Source organism: Sparus aurata, chromosome 15 (assembly GCF_900880675.1).
Source record: "Sparus aurata chromosome 15, fSpaAur1.1, whole genome shotgun sequence".
Classification (NCBI taxonomy): Eukaryota; Metazoa; Chordata; class Actinopteri; order Spariformes; family Sparidae; genus Sparus; species Sparus aurata.
In genome coordinates this window covers 11,648,016-11,673,556 of record NC_044201.1, presented here as the reverse complement: position 1 = coordinate 11,673,556, position 25,541 = coordinate 11,648,016, and the positions used below count along the sequence as shown (strand labels likewise).

The 25,541-nt window shown below is 40.5% G+C and overlaps 2 protein-coding genes across 4 annotated transcripts; one reads left to right on the top strand and one right to left on the bottom strand.

Moving 5' to 3' along the window:
• Nucleotides 1–763: 763 nt before the first annotated feature.
• Nucleotides 764–13,977, bottom strand: sft2d1 (SFT2 domain containing 1). The gene is made up of 8 exons (XM_030442322.1): nt 13,677–13,977; nt 12,851–12,937; nt 11,417–11,499; nt 8,518–8,599; nt 8,285–8,320; nt 8,132–8,190; nt 5,381–5,410; nt 764–2,904 (listed from the first exon to the last, which is right to left on the bottom strand). The coding sequence occupies exons 1-8, from the start codon at nt 13,740–13,742 to the stop codon at nt 2,865–2,867; spliced, it is 483 nt and encodes a 160-aa protein (XP_030298182.1). The 5' UTR covers nt 13,743–13,977; the 3' UTR covers nt 764–2,864.
• Nucleotides 13,978–16,026: 2,049 nt separating this feature from the next.
• lhcgr (luteinizing hormone/choriogonadotropin receptor) lies at nt 16,027–25,393 on the top strand. Of its 3 annotated transcripts, XM_030441082.1 has the most exons (11): nt 16,027–16,418; nt 18,060–18,131; nt 19,938–20,012; nt 20,107–20,181; nt 20,359–20,433; nt 20,532–20,609; nt 20,693–20,761; nt 20,868–20,942; nt 21,272–21,457; nt 21,683–21,751; nt 22,288–25,393. In XM_030441082.1, exons 1-11 carry the CDS (start codon nt 16,246–16,248, stop codon nt 23,501–23,503), a joined length of 2,163 nt encoding a protein of 720 aa, XP_030296942.1. In that variant the 5' UTR covers nt 16,027–16,245; the 3' UTR covers nt 23,504–25,393. The 3 variants fall into 3 exon arrangements, with proteins under 3 accessions (XP_030296942.1, XP_030296944.1, XP_030296945.1); XM_030441084.1 differs by lacking the exons at nt 16,027–16,418; nt 18,060–18,131 and adding an exon at nt 18,164–18,281; XM_030441085.1 differs by lacking the exons at nt 16,027–16,418; nt 18,060–18,131; nt 19,938–20,012 and having other exon boundaries at nt 20,147–20,211.
• Nucleotides 25,394–25,541: the final 148 nt, after the last annotated feature.

Here is a 25,541-nt window from a genome sequence, read left to right as displayed (position 1 = left end):
GCCAGCCCCCTCTGTCTGGGCCTAAAAACCTCCTGTACAAGACGTCCAAAGCTGTGGTGTAAACACAAAATGTCCCCTGCTCTGAGCTCCCAGTCCAGTCAGACTGACTGGAGTCAGCTAATCGGACTCCTAACTGCATGGCTAACTGAGATAACTAGCTAACAGCAACAACAATGAGCGCAGTTAATGGTGAGACTACTCTGTTGAATTTCTAAAATCTTCTTGAAATATTCTATTGCACTAGTTGATATAAATTTTTACAATTTGAAACACATGGTAAAGACGTCCCTTTTTCTATCCTCATATGAAAGACATGTTTAAATACCCTGTTCACATGTTAGGACCATGACATTTTTCATCTGTTACTCATGTTTCCAGTAGGCCTTTAACATAGAATAAACCTCGCTATACCTTAAATGTAAAAATATTATTTGGGGTCTAAAGATAACCCTGACTGTCCTTGAACTAACGAAACAAAACATGTCACTGTCACAATACAGTCGGATTTTATCCCCTTCAGTCAGTCAATAAAGTCTCGAATGTCAATTAACTGATGTGTGTACATGGTCCATTGTTGTTCTTTCAGCCATGTAAGCCCATGAAAGACATCTGGGGGAATATACAAATAGTCTCCAGTATTGATTTCTCTTCCTTTCTGCTGTTATCTGCACTTTCAGCCAGACAGTTCTACAATTGACTCAATGCGATTCGGTTTCCCTCAGTGTAGAGCGTAAGAGGAAATCAATACTTGCTTCCAAATGTATAGTTTTTAGACTGTTTATTTGATATTGCCTGAGGAAACATTTTGCCACAGAGTCTTTAAACAAATGTTATTCAGCCGCTCTGGTGATTAACACATCGATATGTGAAATTTGAGTCTAAGAACATTTTCAGAACCGCGGACTACAAATGAATCACTTTGAAACAGGAAATGTGTGTTTCATTAAGTCGAAGACATGTTTTGTGTTTGAATTTCAGTACAGTGAAACCAAAGTTGTGTTTCTTCAGCTGAATATTTTAATGGAGTCCTTCACCAAAACCAATAATAAATTCCAGCCAACAGTCTGAGTCATCCTTGGAATTAAAATAAGAAAGCAATTATATTACCAGTGACAACACAAGCCAAGACATTTATTCATTTTCACAAGATGAGCTGGATCATTAAGCTGCAGAGGACACACAGGCTCGTTTCATTCCAGTGCTTGTCGTGGCATGGGATCCCTCTCCTCTGACATAACAATGGATTAGATGTAATGAAGAGGAAACAGTTGGGAGACTAACAGATTGCTGGGGTCAGCGCGCTTCCCCCTTCATCTTAAAACTTCACCGTAATCCCCCCAAAAAATAACAGCGGGCAAAGAAAACCGATCACAAAAACAACCTCGCTCCCTTCACTCAACAGAATTATTTTTGCCCCCGAAGATTAATCGCTCAAGGATTTGCTGGGTCTCAGCCAAGTTAGTTGAACAAGTAGTACTGAGGGGAGATTTTGTCCATGCTAATCCATGACCACGTTATACAAGCGTCTAATGAAACTATGTGGGGGCTGCACAATAGGAAGTGCTGTTTTTTTAGTAGCGTCAAGCAGAAAGAAAAACCTGAAGGCATGTTTGTTAAACGATGAGCGATCACGCAGGGAAACAGAGACTTCTATGTGGCTAACAATATCTATAATATAGATAATAAAAATAAAACTGTTCTAAATCTATTATTTTCACTTTAAAACTAAATCTGGAGAGAGATCAATGACTGGTTGTCACTTCAAGGTGTTTTATAATATAAAAAAACACCTCATCAGGATAATGTGAACATCTGCACCACACATGGGGGGAGGGCTGAGGTTATGATTCTTCTGGAGGAGGTTGTCATGACAACCGCATCCTCAAAGGCTATGCCATCATGCTGAAGCAACATAGGGAACCCTGTGCGAGCTATACTGGGTTATTAGGTCACGTCAAAAGCCCAATGCTCAGAAAAGCGTAATTAACTGGGTCATTGCTACATCTGGCAGGAAATCAAATCTACAAAGGAGAGGCAATTTTAATGTAATTTGATGAGCCTAAGGGGGGGCAGGTGTGTTTAAATACATGCTGAAGTCTATCAGATTAGTCAGAGGCTGCTTCTTTTTCCTTTCTTCCTCTTTTTTTTTTTTAACTGGAAAAAGCTCAAAAGTGTGGTCGACATTATACATCCCAGTGCATCATCACCAAAGTAATGACTCAATTGCTTGAGGGAGAATAATCATAAATAAACATTAAAGCACACCCGAGAGCCTCTTTATACATCAGTGCCTCATACACAGATACAGAAAGACAGCGTGTTTTAATGAGAAGTCAAAACACAATTTAAACATCCAGAAGAAAGAATGGAATCTCACACTGTTTAAGATGTAAATATGTTTGGTTGGTCACTATGTCAACAGATCTCTGTGTGTGTGTGTGTGTGTGTGTGTGTGTGTGTGTGTGTGTGTGTGTGTGTGTGTGTGTGTTTGTGTGTGTGTGTATGATGATAAGGATGTTAAGGCACTTGTATTGCAAAGAGTAATGTATAGCAAAGTCAAAATTATTTCCCTGCACTTCAACGGTATAAAATCCTCTGAAAATATAGGAATATCTTTAAATATATTAAGTATTAAAGGCACTCATGTCGAACACAACAAAGGCAAAAGAAAAATAGTATAATCTGATTAGAGTCAGAGACTGGCAGCTAGATTTAAAAAGCAAGAATTCACAGTATGAAAAAGCCATAGTAAAAACCTGCAGGTATAGTGTATAAACAACACAGATGTATATTTTACAAAGCAACTGTTATTGCAGTTTGCATATTGGGACCAGTCTTCACATGAAATCGTGGAGTGATGAGTCCTAACTCAGACAGGTTGTGAAGCATTTCATCACAGCATCCCTGTAGAGAAGGAACAAGCAGAAATAAATGTGTGAGAAATGACAAATAAGAAAAGGTCATAAAAAGGGATCCAGGAAAACCTAAATACAGCGGAGCTAAAAATTCTGTCATGCGTACAGAATTAAAAGCGACAAAATAAAAGCACTTCCATCCTTTGTTACAACGATTTGGGTGTGGCTTGTCATGAATAAGTGAGCGTGTTTTGGCGGGGAAGCACCACATGCTCAGAGAGATGGGGGCTCCCTCTTACTCCAGGTACTCTGTGTTGAGGGATGATGCAATACGAGCGATTGCCATGGTTACCACAGATCGGTCTTCGCCTGCTCCCCTCACATGGCTATTGCTCTTGCCTGCCATCGGTGTGTTGCTATGCAGACTTCGCCTGGGGCCCTCAGTCAAATTTTCCATGGAGGAGGTGTGAAAGGCGTCAAGGTTAAAAGGAGAAGGGGGGATCATAAGCAGTCTGAGAGGGAGGAGAGGAGGTCGGTGGACAGACGGGACACTTGCTCCTTTAGATGCTCTTCATTCCTCTGATGTATCAACCAAAAAACACTCAACCCCAGAATCCTCACACACTCGCCTGAGGTTTGTTTTTATATATATATTCACTTGAGTCTTGATGCTATTTCTGCATCCCCAAAAAACCTTCATGAATAAATGATGAGTCTCAGAGACTTTCCTCACACTTCTGATTAAATATCAGAGCAACAGTAGCTCAAAAGCACTGTGGGAAGTGCACATGCAGCAGGTTTTAGCACCTTGCTCTGCTGGCGTGAGAGGTTATAAATAGGCAACAAGGTAAAACACATTAAAGGATCAAGTCCACTGGCCATGTGGTGTTGTGGCTGGCCAGCTACCACAGTTTGTTTGAACACAGACAGGAATAGGAAGAGACCGCAGTCTAATGCTTTTTAATGTGTCACCCAGAGGGATAAACGTCTGTGATCAAAATATGCTGATGCTTATGACAACAGGGCAAACAACAGAGAGCTAAATGATCAAATCTAAATTAAATGAAAAATGGATTAAAGTAAGAAGCTTAAAGAGAAAGAACAATAATGTGTTGACAAAAAAAATAAATAATAACAAAGGAGTAACAAATATATAAGTGATCAGGAAGATTTCAACCCAAGAACGAGCAGTCAAATTAGCATTTCTCTGAAGGAATTTGGTTTTTGGAAGGGTGGCACGGGAGAAAGGTCTTTGTCTCAGCTTCGTATTGTTGTTAGCATTTGCGTTGGGGGAGGGGGAACTCGGGATGGCTATAGGACGTCCCTCAGCTGTCAGGACGGATTATAGGGTTGCCCAAACACACAAGGCACTTAGTGGGGGGGCTGCACGGGGGCTCTGGACCTCTCACCAAAAGAGACATAACCGTGCTTACAGCTGGACTGACAAAACAACATCACACCTCATGCTTAGCTTAGGGAAAGCACTGAGGTGGTACACCAACCATATGGGACAAATTGAGAAGTGAACATCTGAGTTCAAGGGAGAATTCCCTTTTACTTAATGTTCTCTACTTCGATTTCAAGGCTTCAAGGCTTAATCTACATTAAAGCAAGCAAACCTGCGCGACAGACCATTATGTGACTGTTAGATTTTTTTCCACATCTTATTTGTGTCTAGATCTAATCAAAATGTTTTGCTTCAAGCCTTTAGAGCTTAACATAAGATCATCACAAGCTATAGGAGAGATATATTAGGTCAAATCTGGCAGAAAGAGCATTATTCAAGAAATTATTTCACTTAGATATAATGGATAAAGCAAATAATGTCACAAAAGGGCGAGAGCACAGAGCAGTGTGAGACAATAAGCTGCCATTTGTTGGCCACTAAAAGTGCCTGCACTAGTCGTAGGGGGGATTACAGCCATATGGTGGAGGCAAACAGAGTTTAGGGAAAATGAAAACATGTTTTCATTGAAGGGTCGCTCACAGTATTTGTCTATGTGTGGCAGTGCAGTAGACATCTGTAGACAGGGCATTATTGAGATATAAATGGTAGCTGAAAACGACATCACAGATCCATGAACAGCGGATGTTTTTATGATTTAGACATATTTAATCATCAGCCTTAATGCAAAATGACAGTCTGCTATTGAGTGAGCTTGTAAGAGCCAGCTAACTCAACATCTCCTTGCCCACATTGGAATTTAATTTTAAATTCATTTTTTTAATGTGTTTTGCTCTTTTAATAGGAAGTGTTGTGTGGTTTACTCCAGCCTCATGTAACCTTACACACAAAACCAACACCAACAATAATACCAACAATATTACCAACAATATTCGAGAAAAAAAGAGCTTATAGAAAAGTATAGAAAAATTCAGGTATTGGAATCAGATTGTAACTGACAAACTAAAAGTGCAACTTGAACTAGTAAGCATACAATTGAAAATACCATAATGGACAGACACACATCAATCCAAACCCAATGCAGACAAAATGTTAAAAAAAGATAATTGCACTGTCTTACCTGGCGAATGGAATGTAAGAGATGCTATACCTGAAACAGAAAGATACACAGAAATCAGGATGATGGAACAAAGGCCATTGTTCAAAAAGCTACAAATTAAATAATTAATTATACAAGGCTGAGCATGTCAACCTAACACATCAGCTGAAGAAAGATAAAATCAAAATCATTAGTTTTTCATTCATATAATGTAATGAATGTGATGTTTCCCTGTAATGGATTTTGTTTTCAACGCTGTATGGCCACATCAGCATCAATCAATACTTAAAAAAAAGAAAGAAACAAACAAAAAGTAATGTTTCAGTTTCACCATTTTACTGTAATTCAACTACATGTATTAGGTATCAGTAAATGACCAAAAGCATTTACGTCAATGTAAAATCCAGTGTGTTTTAATGATCCTGTCTGAACGTCACTGGTTTGTATTGATGTGATGCCGAAGAGCTTAAAAGCATAAACAAACACCAGAAGGAACACAACATGGCTTTAGGACAATAAAGTGGCATAGTAATGGCTCCCTGATGAGTAGCACGCCAAAATGTAGTTAAAAGTGTTTAAATGCTCCAAGTTGTAATCACTGGACTGAAGGCTCTTTGATGTCGCTTAGCAAGGGGATTAACTAAATGTGATTGTGAATGAATTACACTGTAATCTTTACACTAATGACTCCAGACAGATTGGTAGCCAAACACCAAGTACAACAAAAACATGATACCCTGTGCTGGAAGTGATTACAGTAGAAGTTTTGCTCTGGAAAGTCCCTGACCAAACACTTTATATACTTCAGATATGTGAGGAATCTGGTACATCAGTTGAATGATTAACTGCAGCCAAATTTGAGAATGACCACCATCTTATATGGCCAGGAGTTAACATGAGACTCTTGTACTTTACATATTTTAAAATGAGTGTTCTGAATGTCTAATGTAAAAAAGTGAACTCAGCAAACAAGTTCAGTAAAAGTTATCTGTGCTGTTTTAATATTAAACCCCCCACTGCCTGCCATGATCTATAGTGACGCAGTGTCAGTCTGCAGTGCTACAGTGTCATATGGTCATTTCCCTGAAGTAAGCCGGAGGACTGGACTTTGCCCTCCTCTGTGTGTGTGTGTGTGTGTGTGTGTGTGTGTGTGTGTGTGTGTGTGTGTGTGTGTCTTATAACAGAACCACCTTCAAACAGACGTCTGAGCTCCTGCGTGGGAGTGCACTATGCCCCCCGGTCTGTTAAGAATGAGCTCGGGATGTGTGACTTGTAGTCGTCATGGTGATGCCTCTGAGAACGCAGGCAGAGCGGAAGTGAATGTACTACATGTGGGTGCTAAAATGTAGTTAGGAGGCTGACACAGTCCTGCTCAGTGATGCGCTGATATTGTCTGTTCCCTTCCTGCTGCCGGGGGTTTTTGTATGCATGCACATTTACACACTCAAAGTCTTTTGTTACTGCTGTGCAAATATGTTCAAATTAATGAACATACAAGTTCTGACATGCCCACACACATCACTCACAGGTCTGATTATTCACTACTGTGGAGGAACTTAACCCTGCTGACCTCATTACTATCTGTGCTCTTTTCTCTGTCAGCTAGTCTGAGTTATCTGTAAGATTCATAAAGCCACATTTAAGACATATTGAGACATATAAGATAAACAGAGCTCCAACACACTATAATTCACATTATCAATTCAGTCTAATATCTTTAATCAATTCATTTAGTAGTAAACGGGCAACGATATCAAATGTTTGATGCCTCGAAATATGTGCTGGGACCCTATTTCTAATGTTGCTGAAGTTTAGTGCTGTTCTGAGCATTATTTGTGGCTTTTTGATGGCGGTTTTATATTTGGACCCATTTACTGCAATGTATTGTTGTCGTGCGGTCGTTTCTGAGGATGCTAAAAATACGTTAGCTAGCGGTCTGCAAACTTGACCTCTCGAGAGGGAGTCTAACACAGTTTCACGGTGTGTTAGACCATGGATTAAACTTACACCGGAATATCCCTTTAAATCTTTGTTCTTTATACTTTTTAACAACTTATCAAACTAAATCAGGACTGGGAGTCCCCTTTATTCTAACTGGTCCACTCACCTGTGACTGTAATAGTAGTTGTGACCCACGAGACAACAGGCAGTGACTTTGTTTGTATATAAACAACACAGGCAGAAATACCTGTCTGTGCCTAAATAGGTCTGCACTGATCCTGGCGGCACCACCGCCTCCTCTACAGGCCAAAAATATTCTGACCTATGATGACTGGCAAACTACCTACCACAACATGACCCACTGAACAAGCTGATGTCAATGCCAGCTGCGGAAACTAGGGCAAATCAATCTGACGTTATATTATATGTGCATTTAAACATCATTATGTTACACTTGTACAGCATGGAGTTTACCCTTTGTAGCCCAAGTTAACAAAACTTGAACTACCCAGAAACAATATAAGGCCCTGAAACAATTGAACACTTAAGGTATAGTGTAGTTTAATGTGAATTGTGACATTGATGGTGCTTTTAACTTTAACCATTTATAGATTGAACCATGCACTTGTCAACAGCAGAAGGTCAGCTTAAAGCATCAGCAGTGTGATTATCTACACTCACGGACATTTAATGCAAGCTAAAGCAGCTGGGGAAAAGTTCTCCATCATGGACAGATGGCCCCATCTGCGTGGGTGTGAGCGACTGATGAGTAAATTAATTACTAACCATACTACAGTAGAGAGATGGCTGAGACTGTCAGGTCACACTTACCATGTCATTGCCAAAAACTGCATAATACAGAAGATGATAGCCAGGCCTTTTTTATGCCACTGAAAAATAAAACAGAAAACGATTATTCTGATTGTTGAAATGTAAAACAAAAAGGGATGCAAGTGGCTTTAAAATGATGCATTATCTACTTACCCAAAACACTGCACAGAGCGTTAAGACAAGGCAGAGCTGGTGGAAGAAGAAAAGAATGGTTACCTTGTTGGCAGAGTGACGTTTGCCATCTGACACTGAATTTCTTACAGCGTTGCATGGGAAATGCTAAATTCTATCCATTACTTGACCTTTTACAAACCTTTCAGAGCTGGGGAAAGCAGATACAACAGTGTATTTACACAAAATCCAAAATAACAAAAGACAGTATTTACCAGCATGACAATGGTGGCTATCAGTCGTGTTGGTTCAAACATGCGCTTCAGCTGTTTTAGTGGTCCCATTAGGAAGCAGGTGCTTTACAATGTACAAGAAAGAAACATTAATTAGTACATATGTATATAAACCTATTGTTTTAAATTTTAAATCGATGAGATTATTGTGACTATGTTCATTTTTAAATAAGGTGTGATAGACTCATCTGCAGGGTTTATGTTAACTGGTAATTATTGTATTATACTGGGAAAATCTGTTGACACTGGACATATTTAAATCTCTCTGGTCATGACATGGTAATGCTGTACTGTTGCTAGTTATCAACATTTTACCATGTATCCAAGAAAGCCATTTTTCCTTTAGTTAACACATTTGAAAATTATAAACAAAAAACATCATCGCAGTGCCTTTCACGGAGAGAAAAAAAAAAAATGTATTACTCCTCCATAAATATGCAATGATTTGGATTAGGGATGTTAATGATTAATCCTTAATTGTTTAACCAGTCTACATACATGTACATACACTGTAAAAACATCATTATCTTGTTAAAGTAAAGAAAATGTGCTTACTGAATATATTAAACTAAAATACAAACTACTGGTATGAGAAAATGTATTGGTAGGAATACTGGAACGAGTAATGTATCATTGTAGTTACTAGTTTTCTGTTTAGCCTTATCACCTACTCTGATTTTGCATTGACCACAGATCAAGTCAGTGTTTATCATGGCAGCTGAAAAGAAGGATACTTCATAAACTATATGGGTGACATGAATATCACAGTAGTCTTCATATGCATGTACATACTGTATACACAAACAAATCTCTTCCGAGCGACATCAGCATTGTGTGGCCACCATAATCAAGTTTACACTATATGTTGCAATTCTTAGCAGGTTAATATTTCATGCCCGACACTACGATGACACATTTAAAACCTCCTACATGATGCATGTGTGACGTCAGTAAATGTAACAAGACAAAGGCTTTCCCCAGCTGACGAGGCACGCAGCTCTCAGCTCGGCACTGCTGAGTGGGTAGAGCGAGTCCATGGAGCGTCACATCTGTTAGATGAGACACCAGAGTAGTCTGTGTTGACGCAGGCTCTCTATACCGGTCTGCTCAGAAAGATGGAGCCCTTTTTTTTTTTAACTGCTCAATATGACAGAGACACTAATGATGTCCATGCACACACTGCTACTGCTGATTAGGGAGAAGGATGACAGCATCGTTAATCCCATTACTGATACTGACTAATGCTTGATTGTCTAGAGAAACTGTCTGAAATTCACTCTTCAGTAACAGTGGAAGTTATCAGCTAAAGTTCGATTTAAAGCAAAACATTTTGTTAAAAAACATTTAAAAAATGAGGAAAGACATCCTTTACACATCAACTGTGGCAAAATATGTATCAAACAACATTAATCAAATTGATCACTTTTATTGCTCGACAAAATTAGGTGATATTATTGACAGAAAGGGTTACAATATGTTATCCAGATATGGTATGTTTATTGTGTTATTTTAACCCTTGATTGTTGCTCGTTATGACAGTAACTCTTATTTTTAAAATATTCCTCCACTATTATGGGTTAGATGGAGAAACAAATCTTCTCTGTGTAATCTTCGGGCACTCAAAGTGACATACAGATGAAAAATTGATTTGTAAGATCCTAAGAATAACAATACGCCATCTTGGTCTGGATCAGTAACCTGGGCTATGAAAGCAGAAGACGACCCAGTTTCTTGACACATCTAAACCCTCAAGACACATGATACCTGAAATAGAGACTGCCTGTCTGCCCTGTCTGAAAAACACCCCTCATATCAATGGTTCACTGTCTGTCAAAGAAGTCAAAGACATCATGATTATGTTAAGACCTTGGATGATCAAATATTTAATCATCCATAATGTTGTAAAATACAGTGGGCCGCTGATATCGGGAGAAGATAACATTTTAATCTTACTAAGATATTCAGAACTATCAACCGTAAGGACACAAAAGAGTCTATATGTAAGTGTAGAAGCGTTATTAGAGGACACAGCCACATCCTATGGATACTGGCTTAATCTACCTCAACTGATTTGAAATGTAAAACTTACTCTATTGAGCTACGTTACAAGTTCAGGTTTGCTTAGCTTAGAACAATGTACAAAGAAAGCCTGTGTGACATAACCTGTAATAACAGATAGATTTTTTCAGTATGGCGCCCTGTCACAAGGAAGCAGACCTTGTTTATGAATACATGGAAAATAATAACATGAAAGCAAACACCAACATCTACTCTACTCTAAGAGACAACCAGCAAATCAAACAGTTAGGCAACAAAGGCAGCTAATATGTTCCTGCTGACTGTCGTTTATCTATCACTTATCAATTCCTTCTGACTTTTCATGTGACATTCTGACACAGAATTAAACAGCATTAAGTTCTAGATCGCAATTAAATACACTCTAGTAGGAGCAATTTAACACTTTGCTATTAGAGTGCCTGCTCAGTTGCATCAAATAGTGCAGTACCTTTTTACACATACAACTGACTTTTGGAACTGAGGTTGTAAGTACAATGTAATTATAAAGACAGATTTCTATTCATTTAAATGGAGGTAACATGAAAAATATTGTATAATTATGTTAATCTGATTAAATAATGGAGATTATCATTTTAGCTATAATCCTGTGGTCTGGAGCAGAGCCAGTAGTCACCACTATTTATCATCTATAAGCCTTCTAGTGAAATGTGCTGTGTGCTAATGATCACAGCATGGAAGGAAAGTCATCAAGGAAAGAATAGTGTCTGAGCCCAATGCATTATCATTTGTTTATACTCGCAAGAAAAACATGTAGAGACTTTACAATTCTTGGATTGCTTAATTGATTGATGTAGACTCTTACCTGGAAAGTGCTGCGATATTCCCTAGTGTGTAGAAGACGGCAAAAAGCTTGATTCCGTTTGGAAGAAACAGCAGTGCTGAACCCTGTAAAACAGTAACATACTTTCCATCATCAACACAGAATAATGTCACCACACTTTGACTGGCATTGAAGTAGAGGTGCACAATATATATTGGATAAATCACTGTCCTAATGTTAGGAAATGTATTATTAACTATAAATCGGTATTGGTGAAACTATAGCTGATAAATTGAGCAAATGATATGAAGCTGAAATTATTTTGGTGCAACATGTACACACACTCCAATATAGGGAGTGGTAGTATCCACATTTAAAGCTGCTTGGTGTTTCTGCAAATAAATACAGAAGAAGAAGACGAAGAAGAAGCGCAGCACATACACACTGTTGTGACATGACTTCAAACTGCTGAAGGGCCATGCAGTGTAGACTAGAGAGAGCATGTCATTGCTGGTTTTGGCGTTTAAGTTACAAAGCAAGCCAATACGACTGCAATTTGCAGAAACATGTCCAGCAAGGTTTCCAAGTGGGAGGGAAAATAGTCTTCACAAGTAGCTGAATGAATCCTGAACTTTGAGAAATTTGAAGTCGGAAATCTTAGGTTTCTTTCTTGGAAAAAATAAAAACAAACAGAAAAAAACAACAAGGAATTCTGTGGCTTATCCTTTATTTACTGAGACATAATGGGCTCCCCCTAGTGTCAAAATACTAAATATAAATGTTAAAAATCACTGCCTAGGTAGTATAATAATCCACATTCACTATTTGGATCACATTCAACTACTAGCAAATAACAACTGACAGAAGTGTTTTAATGTGGCAGGTTGGAAATTCAAATAACATGCAGCTAATAACCCCAGCTCATAAAAGGAGCATATTTTGAACATTGCTTGAAAAAGGAATGTGGGTCTATCGCTTTGCGCATTTTACAATGTATGAATAGAAGGGGCATTATGTGTTTGTTGTGTATTGTGTATGTGCACAGAGATCTCCTGACCTCTGTGAATTTCACCACCCAGGCCTGCCTACAGTTTGAGGTTGTGTTCAGACTTAGTACGTGTGAAGTATGACTACGCAGTGGCTTCAAAGTGTAATCAGCAAGGGCCTCTTGTGACAAGACTTCCTGTCATTTTAACTGCAAACTACACTACGAAAGAAAAAACTTGAACTCCTTCCTCAAATTAAGCAAGCTTTATGTGTCAACTAAGCACAATCTGCAAGCGCACGAGGACATGGATTTGTCCTGCCAAGCCATGTTAACAACTTGAGTGTTTTATTGAGACTACAAACATGGACCATTGCAAACTCCATTAACAGCATTATGTGCGCTCTGCATTTTCTGCATTCCTGATGTCTATATAAAGACAGATGGAACATTAAAGCTGCCTTTTCAACATTGAAGGCAGAGAAACTCACGAGTATTGAGCACAGGATGCCTCCAGCAAAGCATATGACGAACCACTTCACCCTGGTGCTGTAGCTGAGAGAGCTGGCATCAAGGACCTGGTGGGAACAATGGGAGGATGTCACAAGACAAACCTAATGACCTGCAGAGTGAGCTACAGGCTTACTACTGATGATTTAATAATGTTGGCTAGAGCCACACAAATAACACCCAGTTGCAGTATTGTATTACAACACAAACACTCACAGCGCAGGCACAGGACATTACACAGTAAACTGATCTTATGCAAATGACCACTAAAACCACCTGTAAAGCAGAGTCAGTAAAACATGCACAAGAACAAACATGAGAGGCTCTGGTGTACCAGAGTAAGACTTTATAAAGTTAAAAAACAGTGTTCAAGTAGGCAACTTACCTCATTTCCTCCTCATCGTGAATGCGTGGGGGAAAAGTATAAATAAACAAATAATACAAGTGTTTGAAATGCTGTCAAAAAATCATGCTAGCTAGGCTAGCTTTAAACGGGGCTAAAAACACACCGATTAGCTGGACACATGACAACGAAACTGCCTAGCTAACGTCACGGGGTGCTAACCGAGCTAACGTCAACCTAGCGTCAACTGACATTTTCACCAATATCTGCTGCTATTAACAAAACTGAAAGCCAACTCAAAGAAAGTAAAAACACATTAATAGCAGGTACCTGAGCGGTAACACGGGCTCGGTCACACTCAGGAAACAAAACTAACACAGGGCTATGTTTTAATTATTACATTTCAGCCGTTAACACAACATTAGCATTAGCAGCGGATACTGTCATACAGTCGTTAACGTTACCTGTGCAGTGAGACCCAACTCCTCATTTTCCTCTTGGCCGCTTAACACACGACGAAGCTTATCCATCGCTGGAAGCTAGCTTGCAACGAAGTGATGCGAACAAAAGTAAAGTTTGTATTTCTATATTTCTGACTGTACGTCTGCTGTGTGTGTGTCCACCAGAAGTTCTTATCGCAGTAGTGGTAAGTTTTTTGACTTCCTGGCTAAGTGAACGGTGCTCTCTGTGCCTGCTGACTCAGAGTCGGTTAATTCGCAGTCAGTGTTGGGCCCATTGGCCGGGGAGGTGTTTCAAAAACTGACTGTGAATCAGCTCGCGAAGGCAACTTCGCCAAGCCCACTTTCCCTGTTGCTGCCTTCCCGTGCTGTCGGAAATTACACGATTAATTGCGTACCTATGTGATGGCATTCGGGATATGATTGGCTGTTCGTCCACGAGAATACATTCAATTAAAAGGAGTATATGCCAAAAGTTAAAAAAATAAAAGTAAAATCAATTACTTTTACATAACTCCTTTTTTGCAAATATACAGTATTACTTGGACCACGATTTAATGATCCCCTTTGTTGCTTTTCTGTGACTTTGTCGCCCTCCAGTGATGATGCAACGACAAGGCATGAAACAGTTGGCACCGTCAGTACAGTTGTACTCCTGGAATGACCATGCTTGGTAGTTTTACAAGCTTATCATGAGCAGACGGTGTTTTGCCGGATTCCATGCATAGCTTTGGCATTAAGAAATCCCTCACAAAAGATACTGGATGTCAAATACATTTATCTAATGACTTTTGTTTAAAAATGTACAGACCCTTCAATAAATTAATTGATGTATTTCTATTTTCAAAATGTTTATGTATGGATCAGACCAGTTCTTAAAATGTGTCCAAAGACCACATTTTAACTGTCATACATGTGTTGTCATTCCTGTTAGAAATGTGTCAATCCTGTAGACTCAAGTACAATGCTTTCAGTCTCAGAATGGATTATAATGTGTGAGAATAATATATGTTAAAACATTTGATGTGCCAACGCAAGTCTCCTTTCCTTTATCGAGTCCATAACTGGCACCAAACGAGATACAGTTTTGGCAGACTTTTGACTTTGTGTCACACTGGCCCCCTGAGGGGCAGAGTCATTGACTTGTCTATTTATGTGTAAACCAGCAACAATTTTAATTATCTGTAAATAGTCCGAAATTACAGACACACAAGTGGGAAAAACGCAATCAGAAGGAGAGGGTGGCAACTGAAATCACAACAATCTACTCTGACAATCAAGGATGCTGTGTATTTTGAGGCACGAAGCGGATGATCAAACAATAATGTGTCTTCTGACATCTGGCACATTTACAGAAAATGTAAAACCGTTTTTGTATGTAGGCAAAATGGAAAGCTTCCACTCTCAGACGCAGCAGAGAGATAATCCTAAATAAGGAACATGAAAATTGGAAGCTAAATGTTAAATATTGAAATTGTTATGGAACACATAAAGGACGCTGTGTTTCAAAAGACAATGCCAAAGTCAAAGTTAAATCCCAGCATGCATGGAACATGCAAACATTATGCCCTTGGATGTGGGATTTATTCAATATTTACAGGGAGAATTTTGATAGAGCTCAGGAGTAGAGTACACTCCATTTCTTCTGTGTTCTGACTGTTTTCGTTCATGGTGATTGGGCAGGTGTATGTATTGGCCAATAAGTTCAATGTCTCTTCAAGGATAATCTACCCCAAAAAAGAAAATTCATGCTCACCCCCATGATGATGGAAAGGACATTTTGTGGTCCACAAAACATTTCTGGATCTTCACAACAAAACGTTGTGGCAGCCTCTTCCTAAATACCTGAAGTAGATAGGGACAAAGGAAACATACATAAAATGGCTCCATACAGCTTGTCTGGTGTAATTGAGTAAAAGCCCAAAGATCCCAGTTGATTTTAAAAAACGCTCTTTACACCATTTTGTAAACCAAAATCTTCACTGCTGCAGCTTCACTGGTGCTGCTGAGACTTGGATTCTACCAGATGGGCTGCATAAAGCCATTTTATGATTTGTTTTTAAAACAAGTCCCCACCTACTTCAGCTGTTTAGGAAAATACTGCAACACTGTTTTGTCGTGAAACTCCAGAAATACTATGAAACTTCATCTGATAGTATTCCATTGGCACGGGGCTGAGTGATGACTCAATTTAATTAAGATGTTTTAGTGAACTTCTCCTTTAAACCTTTCCCCCTTATTTAAGGCTGATTTAACAGATCTTGTCATGTTTAACCAGTCCTTACTGTGAATGGAAAACGGTAGTTTTCTGCCTCCACATGTTCAATGAACGGCTGTTCACAACGTCTGACTTCATCAGATGTACCTGACTGTTCTGAGTACAACCTAAAGCTCAGCTGACTCCTCGACGCGCGACGCACTTGATAAGAAAGTGAGTGTCTGGTGTGAGATTCCCTCTGCACCGATCAAGGAAGATGATCTGCTGCACTTGCAGGAAAAGGGACTTTGAGTGAGGGCCACATATCCAGACGCGGAGCATTCAGCGGACACCCCCTGTGTTCTCCAGACAACAGCGATGAGGACGGCGCCGCCACTGCTCCTGTTCCTGATTGTTTTAATCTCCTGTGGATGGAAGAGCACATCGGGGTTCGTCTGTCCGCGGATCTGCCGCTGTTTTGCCAACACTATTAGATGCAACAATGTGACACAAGGATCAGCGCTGACGATGGAGCACCGAGATAAAAGACTGTAAGTTCACACGACTGACACGGAGACGCGTGTCTGGATGAGACTGATACTTTTAATGTGTCTGAATCAGAGTGGGTGATCAGCCAGCCTGCGAATTTGAATACATTTGAAACCATATTCATCACCGATATTATTCATTTGCATGTGTTTCTTTATGCAAACCATACCCTTACCGAAACCACGCCGTGCGTATTTACGCACGGATCGAGGGTCTTCGCTCGGCTACGCGTTCAGATGCGCTAAGATTTAAGTCAATGCAGGGCTGCTACAGTGATTATAACTTATTTTATTCGAAGATGTATTTCTGTTTCCCTCTCATCATGCTGGCAGTTAAAGCACTCTGCTATATTTTAGCCTTCTTTTCCAAGCACGTGTTTGTCAAATGTTGCCACTTTGGTGTGTTACTGATGGTACTCATGGTTTGCCATCTATAAAGCTCATCTCGCTGTCAGTTTCAATCCTCTAATTGAGAAAAAAATGTCAGACAAAAAACCTCCATCTACTCAAGCATTTAGCACAGTTACTACCCGGGTAACTATTTTGTTGGAGGTGTCCTAATATCACCGCACTGATAAGAGGTTTTGCAGTGATAGATAGAAATCCTATCAGATGAGGTATGTGGCACATCTCTGTTTGGGGTTAAAACATTTGGGAATCACTCATTTATGCATAAATGTTGTCCAAAGCATTTTTTACCTCTAACTTTGTCTGCTACCAACACACAGGGGAGTCACTAGACTTAACTGTGTTGCATGTTTCTTACAATAAAACTGTGGTTAATTAAAAACCTCATAATAGTTGTAATGATATTAGAATAAAAAATATGGACACGCCTACAGACGCGTGCAGCCTGAAACACGCCAGTTCCCGCTCAGTGTTTATGTTTTTCATTTACCTCATTTAGCCAAAGTAGAACACAGCTCATCACGGTCTATCATTGGAAAACAGAGGGCCCTGCATGAGTGCAACTTAATTACCTGAGAAGGAAATGTCAAGTTGATCCCACACGGTCAAGTGCACTGTGCATCCTCGAGGTCTTTGGAGTCTCTTTGGCCATTAGAGCTCCATTTAAGAGTTCACTAAATCCCCACAAGGCCTTGAGGGTTGGGAATCTTGACCTCTCCTCCAGTTAATCACAGAGCCTTGAGTCTCTCCTGATAAGTGTCCATGAAGGCCAGCAGCACCTTGCATGTATCCAACGAGACCAACACACACATACACACACGCAAGCACACACTCTCCAGGATTTTCATTTGTTGTAAAATGGTGAAACTGACTGTATTTTAAGTGTTTTTAGTTGTTAATCAAATTATCTGAAGATGTAGCAATTTGGAGTCTGCTGCTAGAGATGATCAGTTGGATGGAAAGATGTACAGCCATTGTTAAAAACAGCGAGAAACCACAAGTTTAACCTCAGAGTGAAATGATAAGTGTGACTGGATGAGTTGAAACTTAACCTGGAAGTCATAAAGTTTATTTCAGTCTAACTTTTTGTGAGAGAAGTGTTTCTGTAGCTTTGGTTTCAGCACTAAAATGCCCTCCACTGCATACATATTTAAACCCCTTTGATATAAGAAACTTTAGGTTTTGTCTTTGACCACAAACAAATTAAATGTGCTTCTCTGTTTTCTTTTCTTTCAGGTTTCTCTATCACTTGCCTCTGCACACGATTTCAAGCCATTCTTTTGAGGGGTTGAAAGGAGTCCAGAGGATGTAGGTATCATCATCTTCTACGGAAAAACTCTGGCTGAAATAGTCTAAAATATAGGATATCACTAAATGTATGGCTGCAATTAAAGTTGATTCCATCAATAGCAATCAGGGAGCACACATCTATTGCCAACTCCCTAATGTTTACACTAGGTAAGAATCGAATTGTTTTATCCCTGCCTTTTGTAGTGTTTCTGTGGTTACGCTACATCAATAAATCTTCTCGTGGATCATGTTTCAGGGCATGGCCCATTCACAGAAACAGACTATTGAAATCAGGGCACCGAAATTAACCATCAACTACTGCAGTTGTCTTTTAGCATGCATTTTAGTAGCACACTGTCGCTCTTTTAGTTATTATTAACGCTTTATTGTGCATGACCACGTTCTTCCCCTATAGGCTACTAAGAAATAACTCAATTATTTAACTCAAAGAAATCAATTTTTAGTTTTTTGGACACTATTTGTACTTTTGTGTTTTGCTACATAAGAATTTATGTAGTGTTATTAAGGGAGAATGAGTATTCTTGTGTTATTCTAATAACTTGTAGGGCCAAAAGTAAGCAAAGCATATTCATGAACAGCAACCAATGATGATAACTTTGCATTGAAAAGTGTTGGGGACATATTAAAACATTCTTTGAATGTTCTTAACATGTGGTTTTAGGAAATGTATAGTATAGTTTACAGTAAAATTACAAATTGTCAAAACGAAAAAGTGGTTTGGACATATCACCAGTGCCACCAATGTGAATGATCCCCATTACAACTACTTCCTTAAAATCACTAAGCAGTGATTAGGAGGTTAATGAAGGAAACCCTAAGTTAGAGCTCATTATGTAATTTTTTAACCTTAAAATAAGGAATAACATTTTGATGGTACAGTGTCTTGTAATAGGTCTCCGTCTCAGCCGCTCAACAACGGAGGTGTCGCACTCAGAAAGTGTGGGAAACCTTTAATGCCCCGGTAGTTGTAGATTATGGTCGTCTTAATGGAATTTCCACATGTTAAGTCTCATAGATTCCTAGTCATAAATTTGTGTACAACTATAACTGTGTCCAGGTCACAGGCTTCTGTGTGTGCAGAGTGGAGGATTGTTTCGAGCAGCTGTGCAGATAAGGTGCTGCCTCCCAGACAACCAAGGTCACATTCTGTCCCTCCAACATCTAAACCTTCACTATATCTCACACGAGAGACACACCGCCTCCATGAGAGACCAAACTACATATTCTCCCATCAAATGCGCTGTGACTTGGGTACGCATGTTTCCACAGGGTATTCCGTAGAGGGTTAAACAGTCACAGGGCGGGAAATGTCATTCACAACCGGCATGTTCGCCCTGATCGAGCATCATTAAATACTTCAACGAATGGCTTTTTTCGTTTCTCACCAGGGTTAATCAGATGAACTAAAAATGCGTCAACAGCCGCCAGCGTCCTCAGTGTGAATGACGCCTGTGACAACAACTTCCTTCAATCAATCAATAAGTAGTAATTAGGAGGTTACTGCTTTTTTAACCTTTAAATAACAGCTTCTGCATTTATTTTGATTGCACAGTGTCTTGTAATAGTGTGAATGATGTCTCTGTCTCAGCCACTCCACCCCCCATAATGTTGCTTTAATGGGCCCGTAGTTGTAGAATATGGTCATGCAGAATATTTCATTTTAATGACTGAAAACAGCCACTATGTTACTAACATGCACGCTAGTAAGCAACTATATGGTAAATATGTGTGTACCCTAATATAAAGTTACATGTACATCTTCCATGGATGGACGTCATTGTTTTGTCTCTGCTCTGTGGTCAGTGACATCGCTCAGAGTGTGACCCTGGAAACCATCGAGACATTAGCGTTTAACAACCTTCTCAACCTCTCTGAAATGTAAGTATGTTCAGTGATTATTTGAATAGTAGCAGTAAGCTTAATACCAAATAGTAAACAGTAGTAGATTTCATGTTTCATGTTGTTTTGGCAGCTCGATCCAGAACACAAGGAGTCTGATGCGCATTGGCAGAGGGACATTTAACAACCTTCCCAAGCTGCGTTACCTGTGAGACGCCTCAAAATACACAATTTGAATGTAATTTTCTCAAGATTAAGATTTAAAGCTGGCTATTAAACAGAACTCTGATTTCAAATCCGATTACACTTGAGCAATAACCGGAGCTGGCATTCAAAGTCACAAAACGCATCACAGAATCACACGTGCTCTCCTTTGCATTGACAGGAGCATCTCGAACACTGGGATAACAGTCTTTCCTGATATTACGTCCATTTATTCTCTCGAACCAGAATTTATATTGTGAGTACAGCTTTAGTAAAGTTTTAAAGATTCATGACAAATAAACAAAAAAAAAAAAGCATATCACCATAAACACGTGAACTGTATCGCTATTACAGGGACATCTATGACAACCTGTATCTACTGGAGATACCTCCGAATGCTTTCATCGGACTGACAAAAGAATACGTCACAATGTAAGTGAAGCGAGATGTTCCTTTAACTGCTTTACGCTGTCACTTAATAAATGTTAATTCTACAATCTCACGACCGATTGCAGGAACCTGTACAACAACGGCATCAGAGAGATACACGACCACGCATTCAACGGGACAAAGATAGATAAGCTGTATTTTCCCACATTTCCTACTTCTGACTGAGAGATGTAAGATGAGTTTCTTCCTCTCGCTGCGTTTTGCCTTTTTGCCCCATCACACTGCGTTTTATGATTTCAGGGTTTTAAAGAATAATCGAAACCTCAGGGGGATCCACAGAGACGCGTTCAAAGGAGCCACAGGCCCAGAGGTCTTGTAAGTAGTGTTTTTAAACCTCCAGAAAGTCTCATAATGCAACATTTACAGAGGATGTGTGTTGAACTGATTGTTCAGTTGTAGACTTGTTACTGTGTCTTGATAAATGTATTGTTTTCTTTCCACCACTGAGAGAAATTACCTCTCATGTACATGTACTACGTTGTGTAACATACTAATACAACAGCAGTGGATTGCATTTTACTGCTAATATTTGCAAAAATATGCAGACTGATTAAAGATTGATTGACTTTATGCTCTGAGGCAGAATAGACAAAGAGGCCTTTACAACCCCGCTCAGTCACACTGTCGTCTGTGTCACTTTACAGGGACGTGTCTGCGACGGCTCTCAAGAAGTTACCGGCGGAGGGACTGGAGTCAGTCCTGGTGCTGTTCGCTCAGTCGGCGTACGCCTTGAAGAGTCTGCCTCCTCTGCAGGGGCTGTGGAGCCTACGAGAGGCCCACCTCACATACAACAGCCACTGTTGTGCGCTGCTGAGTTGGAGCACCCACAGGTGACTGACACTGCACATTTTACATGCTAACCAAGGATAGATTGGTTAATGGATCAGTAAGCTGTGACCCTCTGCTCCTCCAGTTCTCAGTAACTATGCTAGTAGTAGCGCGCCAAAAGCAAAATCTTGTTCAGAGAATTTTCTAACTTCCTTATTACAGTATAAAAAACTGCCTTCGACTTAAGACCGGTGAAATATTTACATGATCTCCTTTCCTTAACACAGGGACTTTACCTTTAATCCTGCATGGAATAATGGCTCCACATCCTGTGATGAGAGTGACTCCACAGCAAGGTAAAACATGTTTTCTTGCTTCTGTAATGTGCAGCCTTGAAAATGGTAACTCCAACAATTGTATTTATTAAGATGTGTTTACAGGCCTTGGGGAGTACTTCTGCATATGTGAAGTGTAAAGCCTTCTGTGGCTCCAGAGGAGGTTGCATGTAATCTGTTCAATTGCCTCCAGTGATGTCACTCAGTGGTTAAGATGCATTGTGGGTAATGTAGGCACCAGGTTTTGAGGTGGAAGAAGATTGTGAGGAATAAAAACGGTTATCTCTGGTTTTGCTGTATAGATTGTGATCATTTCTTTTCAACTGACCATAATGAGTCAGTGTTCTAGTGCAATGCTAGACCTAATGAACTGCATTTCATTACATGGAGCCTACATTACCCACAATGCAACTGAGTAATTACAACAGCAATCTTTCAGCCATAAAGTAGTTTGACTTGACTTCATGAAGGCCTGTGTTAATTGTTATGTCAACTCTTTAAACAGAATTCTTCTTCTTCTTCTACTTCTTCTTCCTCTTCTTCTTGTTTATAAACAGGGTTCAGCATGTGATTGGAGGCTCAGCAGAAGGGACTCTACCCAAGGATTTGAACATTTTTTCAGACGCTGATCTGTTTGTGGACGATGAGAGCTTTGGAGACGTGAATTTCCACTATCCAGAACTGGACTTCTGTCAGACACGGCCAACTTTGCTTTGCACGCCTGAAGCAGACGCCTTCAATCCCTGTGAGGACATCGCAGGTTTCAGTTTCCTCAGAGTGGCCATTTGGTTCATCAACATCCTGGCCATCACGGGGAACCTGACAGTCCTCCTGGTCTCTTTCACCAGCCGCAACAAGCTGACGGTGCCTCGCTTCTTCATGTGCAACCTGGCTTTTGCAGACCTCTGCATTGGGATCTACCTCCTGATGATCGCCACGGTAGACTTGCGCACGCACGGTCACTACAGTCAGCATGCTATTGAATGGCAGACAGGGCCCGGCTGCAGCGCTGCCGGCTTCCTGTCTGTGTTTGGCGGGGAGTTGTCAGTCTACACACTCTCCACCATCACTCTGGAGCGCTGGCACACCATCACCAACGCTCTGCAGGTAGAGCGTCATCTGTTACTCACACAAGCAGCGAGCATAATGGCGGCCGGTTGGCTCATAAGTCTGGGGATGGGGATGCTGCCTCTGGTTGGCGTGAGCAGTTACTCCAAAGTCAGCATGTGCCTTCCCATGGACATAGAGACTCCTCTGGCTCAGACCTTCATCATTATTATCCTGCTCTTCAACGTGGGCGCCTTCATTGTTGTGTGTGTTTGTTACGTGCTGATCTACCTTGCTGTAAAGAACCCCGAGGTACCGAGAAGAAGCGCCGACACCAAGATGGCGAAGCGCATGGCTGTGCTTATCTTCACCGATTTCCTCTGCATGGCTCCCATCTCCTTCTTCGCCATCTCTGCTGCGTTCAAGGTCCCCCTGATCACGGTCACTAACTCCAAGATCCTGCTCGTGCTCTTCTTCCCCATCAACTCTTGTGCCAATCCCTTCCTTTACGCTATCTTCACCAAGGCTTTCAGAAAGGATGCATATCAGCTCATGAGTGCACTGGGCTGCTGTAAAAGCAAGGCCAGTGTTCATCGCATGAATGCTCACTGCGGCGAAAAGGCAATCAACTTTGGGTCCAGTTATAAAGGATCAGGGACAGCAGTGCGGCTGGCTGTGATGGAAGGGCAGAGCCATCACCCGAAAGAGGAGGGGGAGCTCACCTGAAATAAAAAAAAATAAATGGATGCAAAACTTGTTTAGACTGTTTATAAGACTGGACAAGAGAAACTGAGGAAAAATGACTCATGCTGGATTTGGAGGAAATTGATGACACACTATGAGTCTAACCCGCTGAATATTCCTTTTGTTTTACAGGAGGTGGGAAGGAGGGGCATAAGTGACATTTGACCCACTTTACAGGGGAGCCAAAACAAAACTGAACAGACATTGTCCCGAGTGTCCTCAGTATCGTGTATTTTTCAAATGTATTATACTCTGGACTGGTTAAAGAATCACATGTGCCTTTTGGCAGTAGAAAGAGCTCCTCAAGAGCTTCCAAAATTAATTTTCATTGTCGTTTCTTGCTTTATGCAGACTATGCTGTTGCACAAGGCTCCCAAAGCCACCAAGGCGGCCCCCCATGCTGAAACAAAATTGTGACCTTTTAAGGTGGTTAAAGTGATTGACTGAACTGACAAAAGGTGTTAGAGAAAAAGTCGTGACAGTCGTGAATCATGAACAGTTGTACCAAATCCTGAATCCCGTCCTGTTTGTCCCTTACATTAGTAGGAATAGAAAGCTGGTCAGAGGTGGCCTGGGGCTTGTGGCGGGGGGCTTTGGCGATCAGCCTGGCCCCCACGTTCCCCTTGGCACTGGTTGAATAGGACAGTTGATTGGATTGGAATGTCCCACTTGATCAGACTCTTGTCTGGATTACAACAGTTTGCAAAGGGCACCCAAAAAGATGGAAATGCTCTGCTCATTTTCCACCCAAGATGTCACTTCTTTCTGGTTCTCACCCATCAATGATGGCTGGTCATAAACGGAAAAGCGAGACGCAACCTCCCCATAATATCACTGTCAACGCAACTACTTCATTTCAAAGTTTGGAAGCTGACTCTGTTTCTGGTTGCTGACCTACAGTATGTTGTTCAAACAAAGGAGATTTCTCTAACTATACCAATCATTGCAAAGGACACTCTTGTTGAGGTCACTCTCTAAATTAGATGGCAGGTAGATAACATTTGCTAGCCAGTCACAGCAACACAAAGGGTTAGAGAATGTACGTAAGCACTACCCTTGGTTCCCCCTCTGGAATTGCTTGAAAAAATGTCATGTTATTGGCCCCTCCAAAAGTGACGATTATGGCCCCCTGCATGGTATCACGTGTCAAAATGTCTCCTGTGTAAAAGTCCTATGGCAGAAATCTTCAGAAGAGAGCTCCTGAGCAGCGGCTCAATGGACCTTGATGGACCCTCAGCTATGAACTTTAAGTCCCAGTTTAATATTTGGATGAGCTAAATGGACAAGAAGTCCTTAAAATGCTCAAAAAATGACATTTGAACAGGTAAGATTCCATAATAAATGGGCACAGATCATTTACTGACGGTGTGATACAGTAAAAAGCACCCAAACAGCTACTGAATGGACCACGTGGTGAACCTGAGTGATTGCCGCCATCCTACCTTCATCTCCAAGCTGCTGTCTCAGTGAAAACACTGTCACTTCATCTCAGAATTCTTAACAGTTGATGTAAAATGCAATATTTATTTTACTCTGAGGTTGGCTGTGAATGAGGTTGTCTGGATGTGAATTAGGAGTCTGTCACAGTTTGTGTGGACAGCTCAGCCGTTGACCACATGGTGGAGCAGTTGGGAACAGACCAGTCTCCCTGCTGGGAACTACACCACCAGGGATTTTGTTTTTCCCTCCAAAGCGTTTTTGAGATTGTGTAGGCTGATTCAAAATAAAAGAGATCCCCGACTATTTGTGTGTGTATATTCTATATGTAAATAGGCTATTATGAGATAATAAGATAATATCTGTAATGTATAATAATGTTCTGTCTCATATAAAAGGAAAAGAAGGAATAAAAACAAAACCGTTCAAACACAATTCTTAGAGTTTGTTCTTCATGTGTAGCTTCATGTGTCTGTTGTTGTTCTATTCCAGTGTATTTACAATCTGTCTGTCAGTCAGTCCGTCAGTCCCGCCTTCATGGGATCCCTCCTCTGACGTCGGGAAAAGTAAACTTCTCCATCTG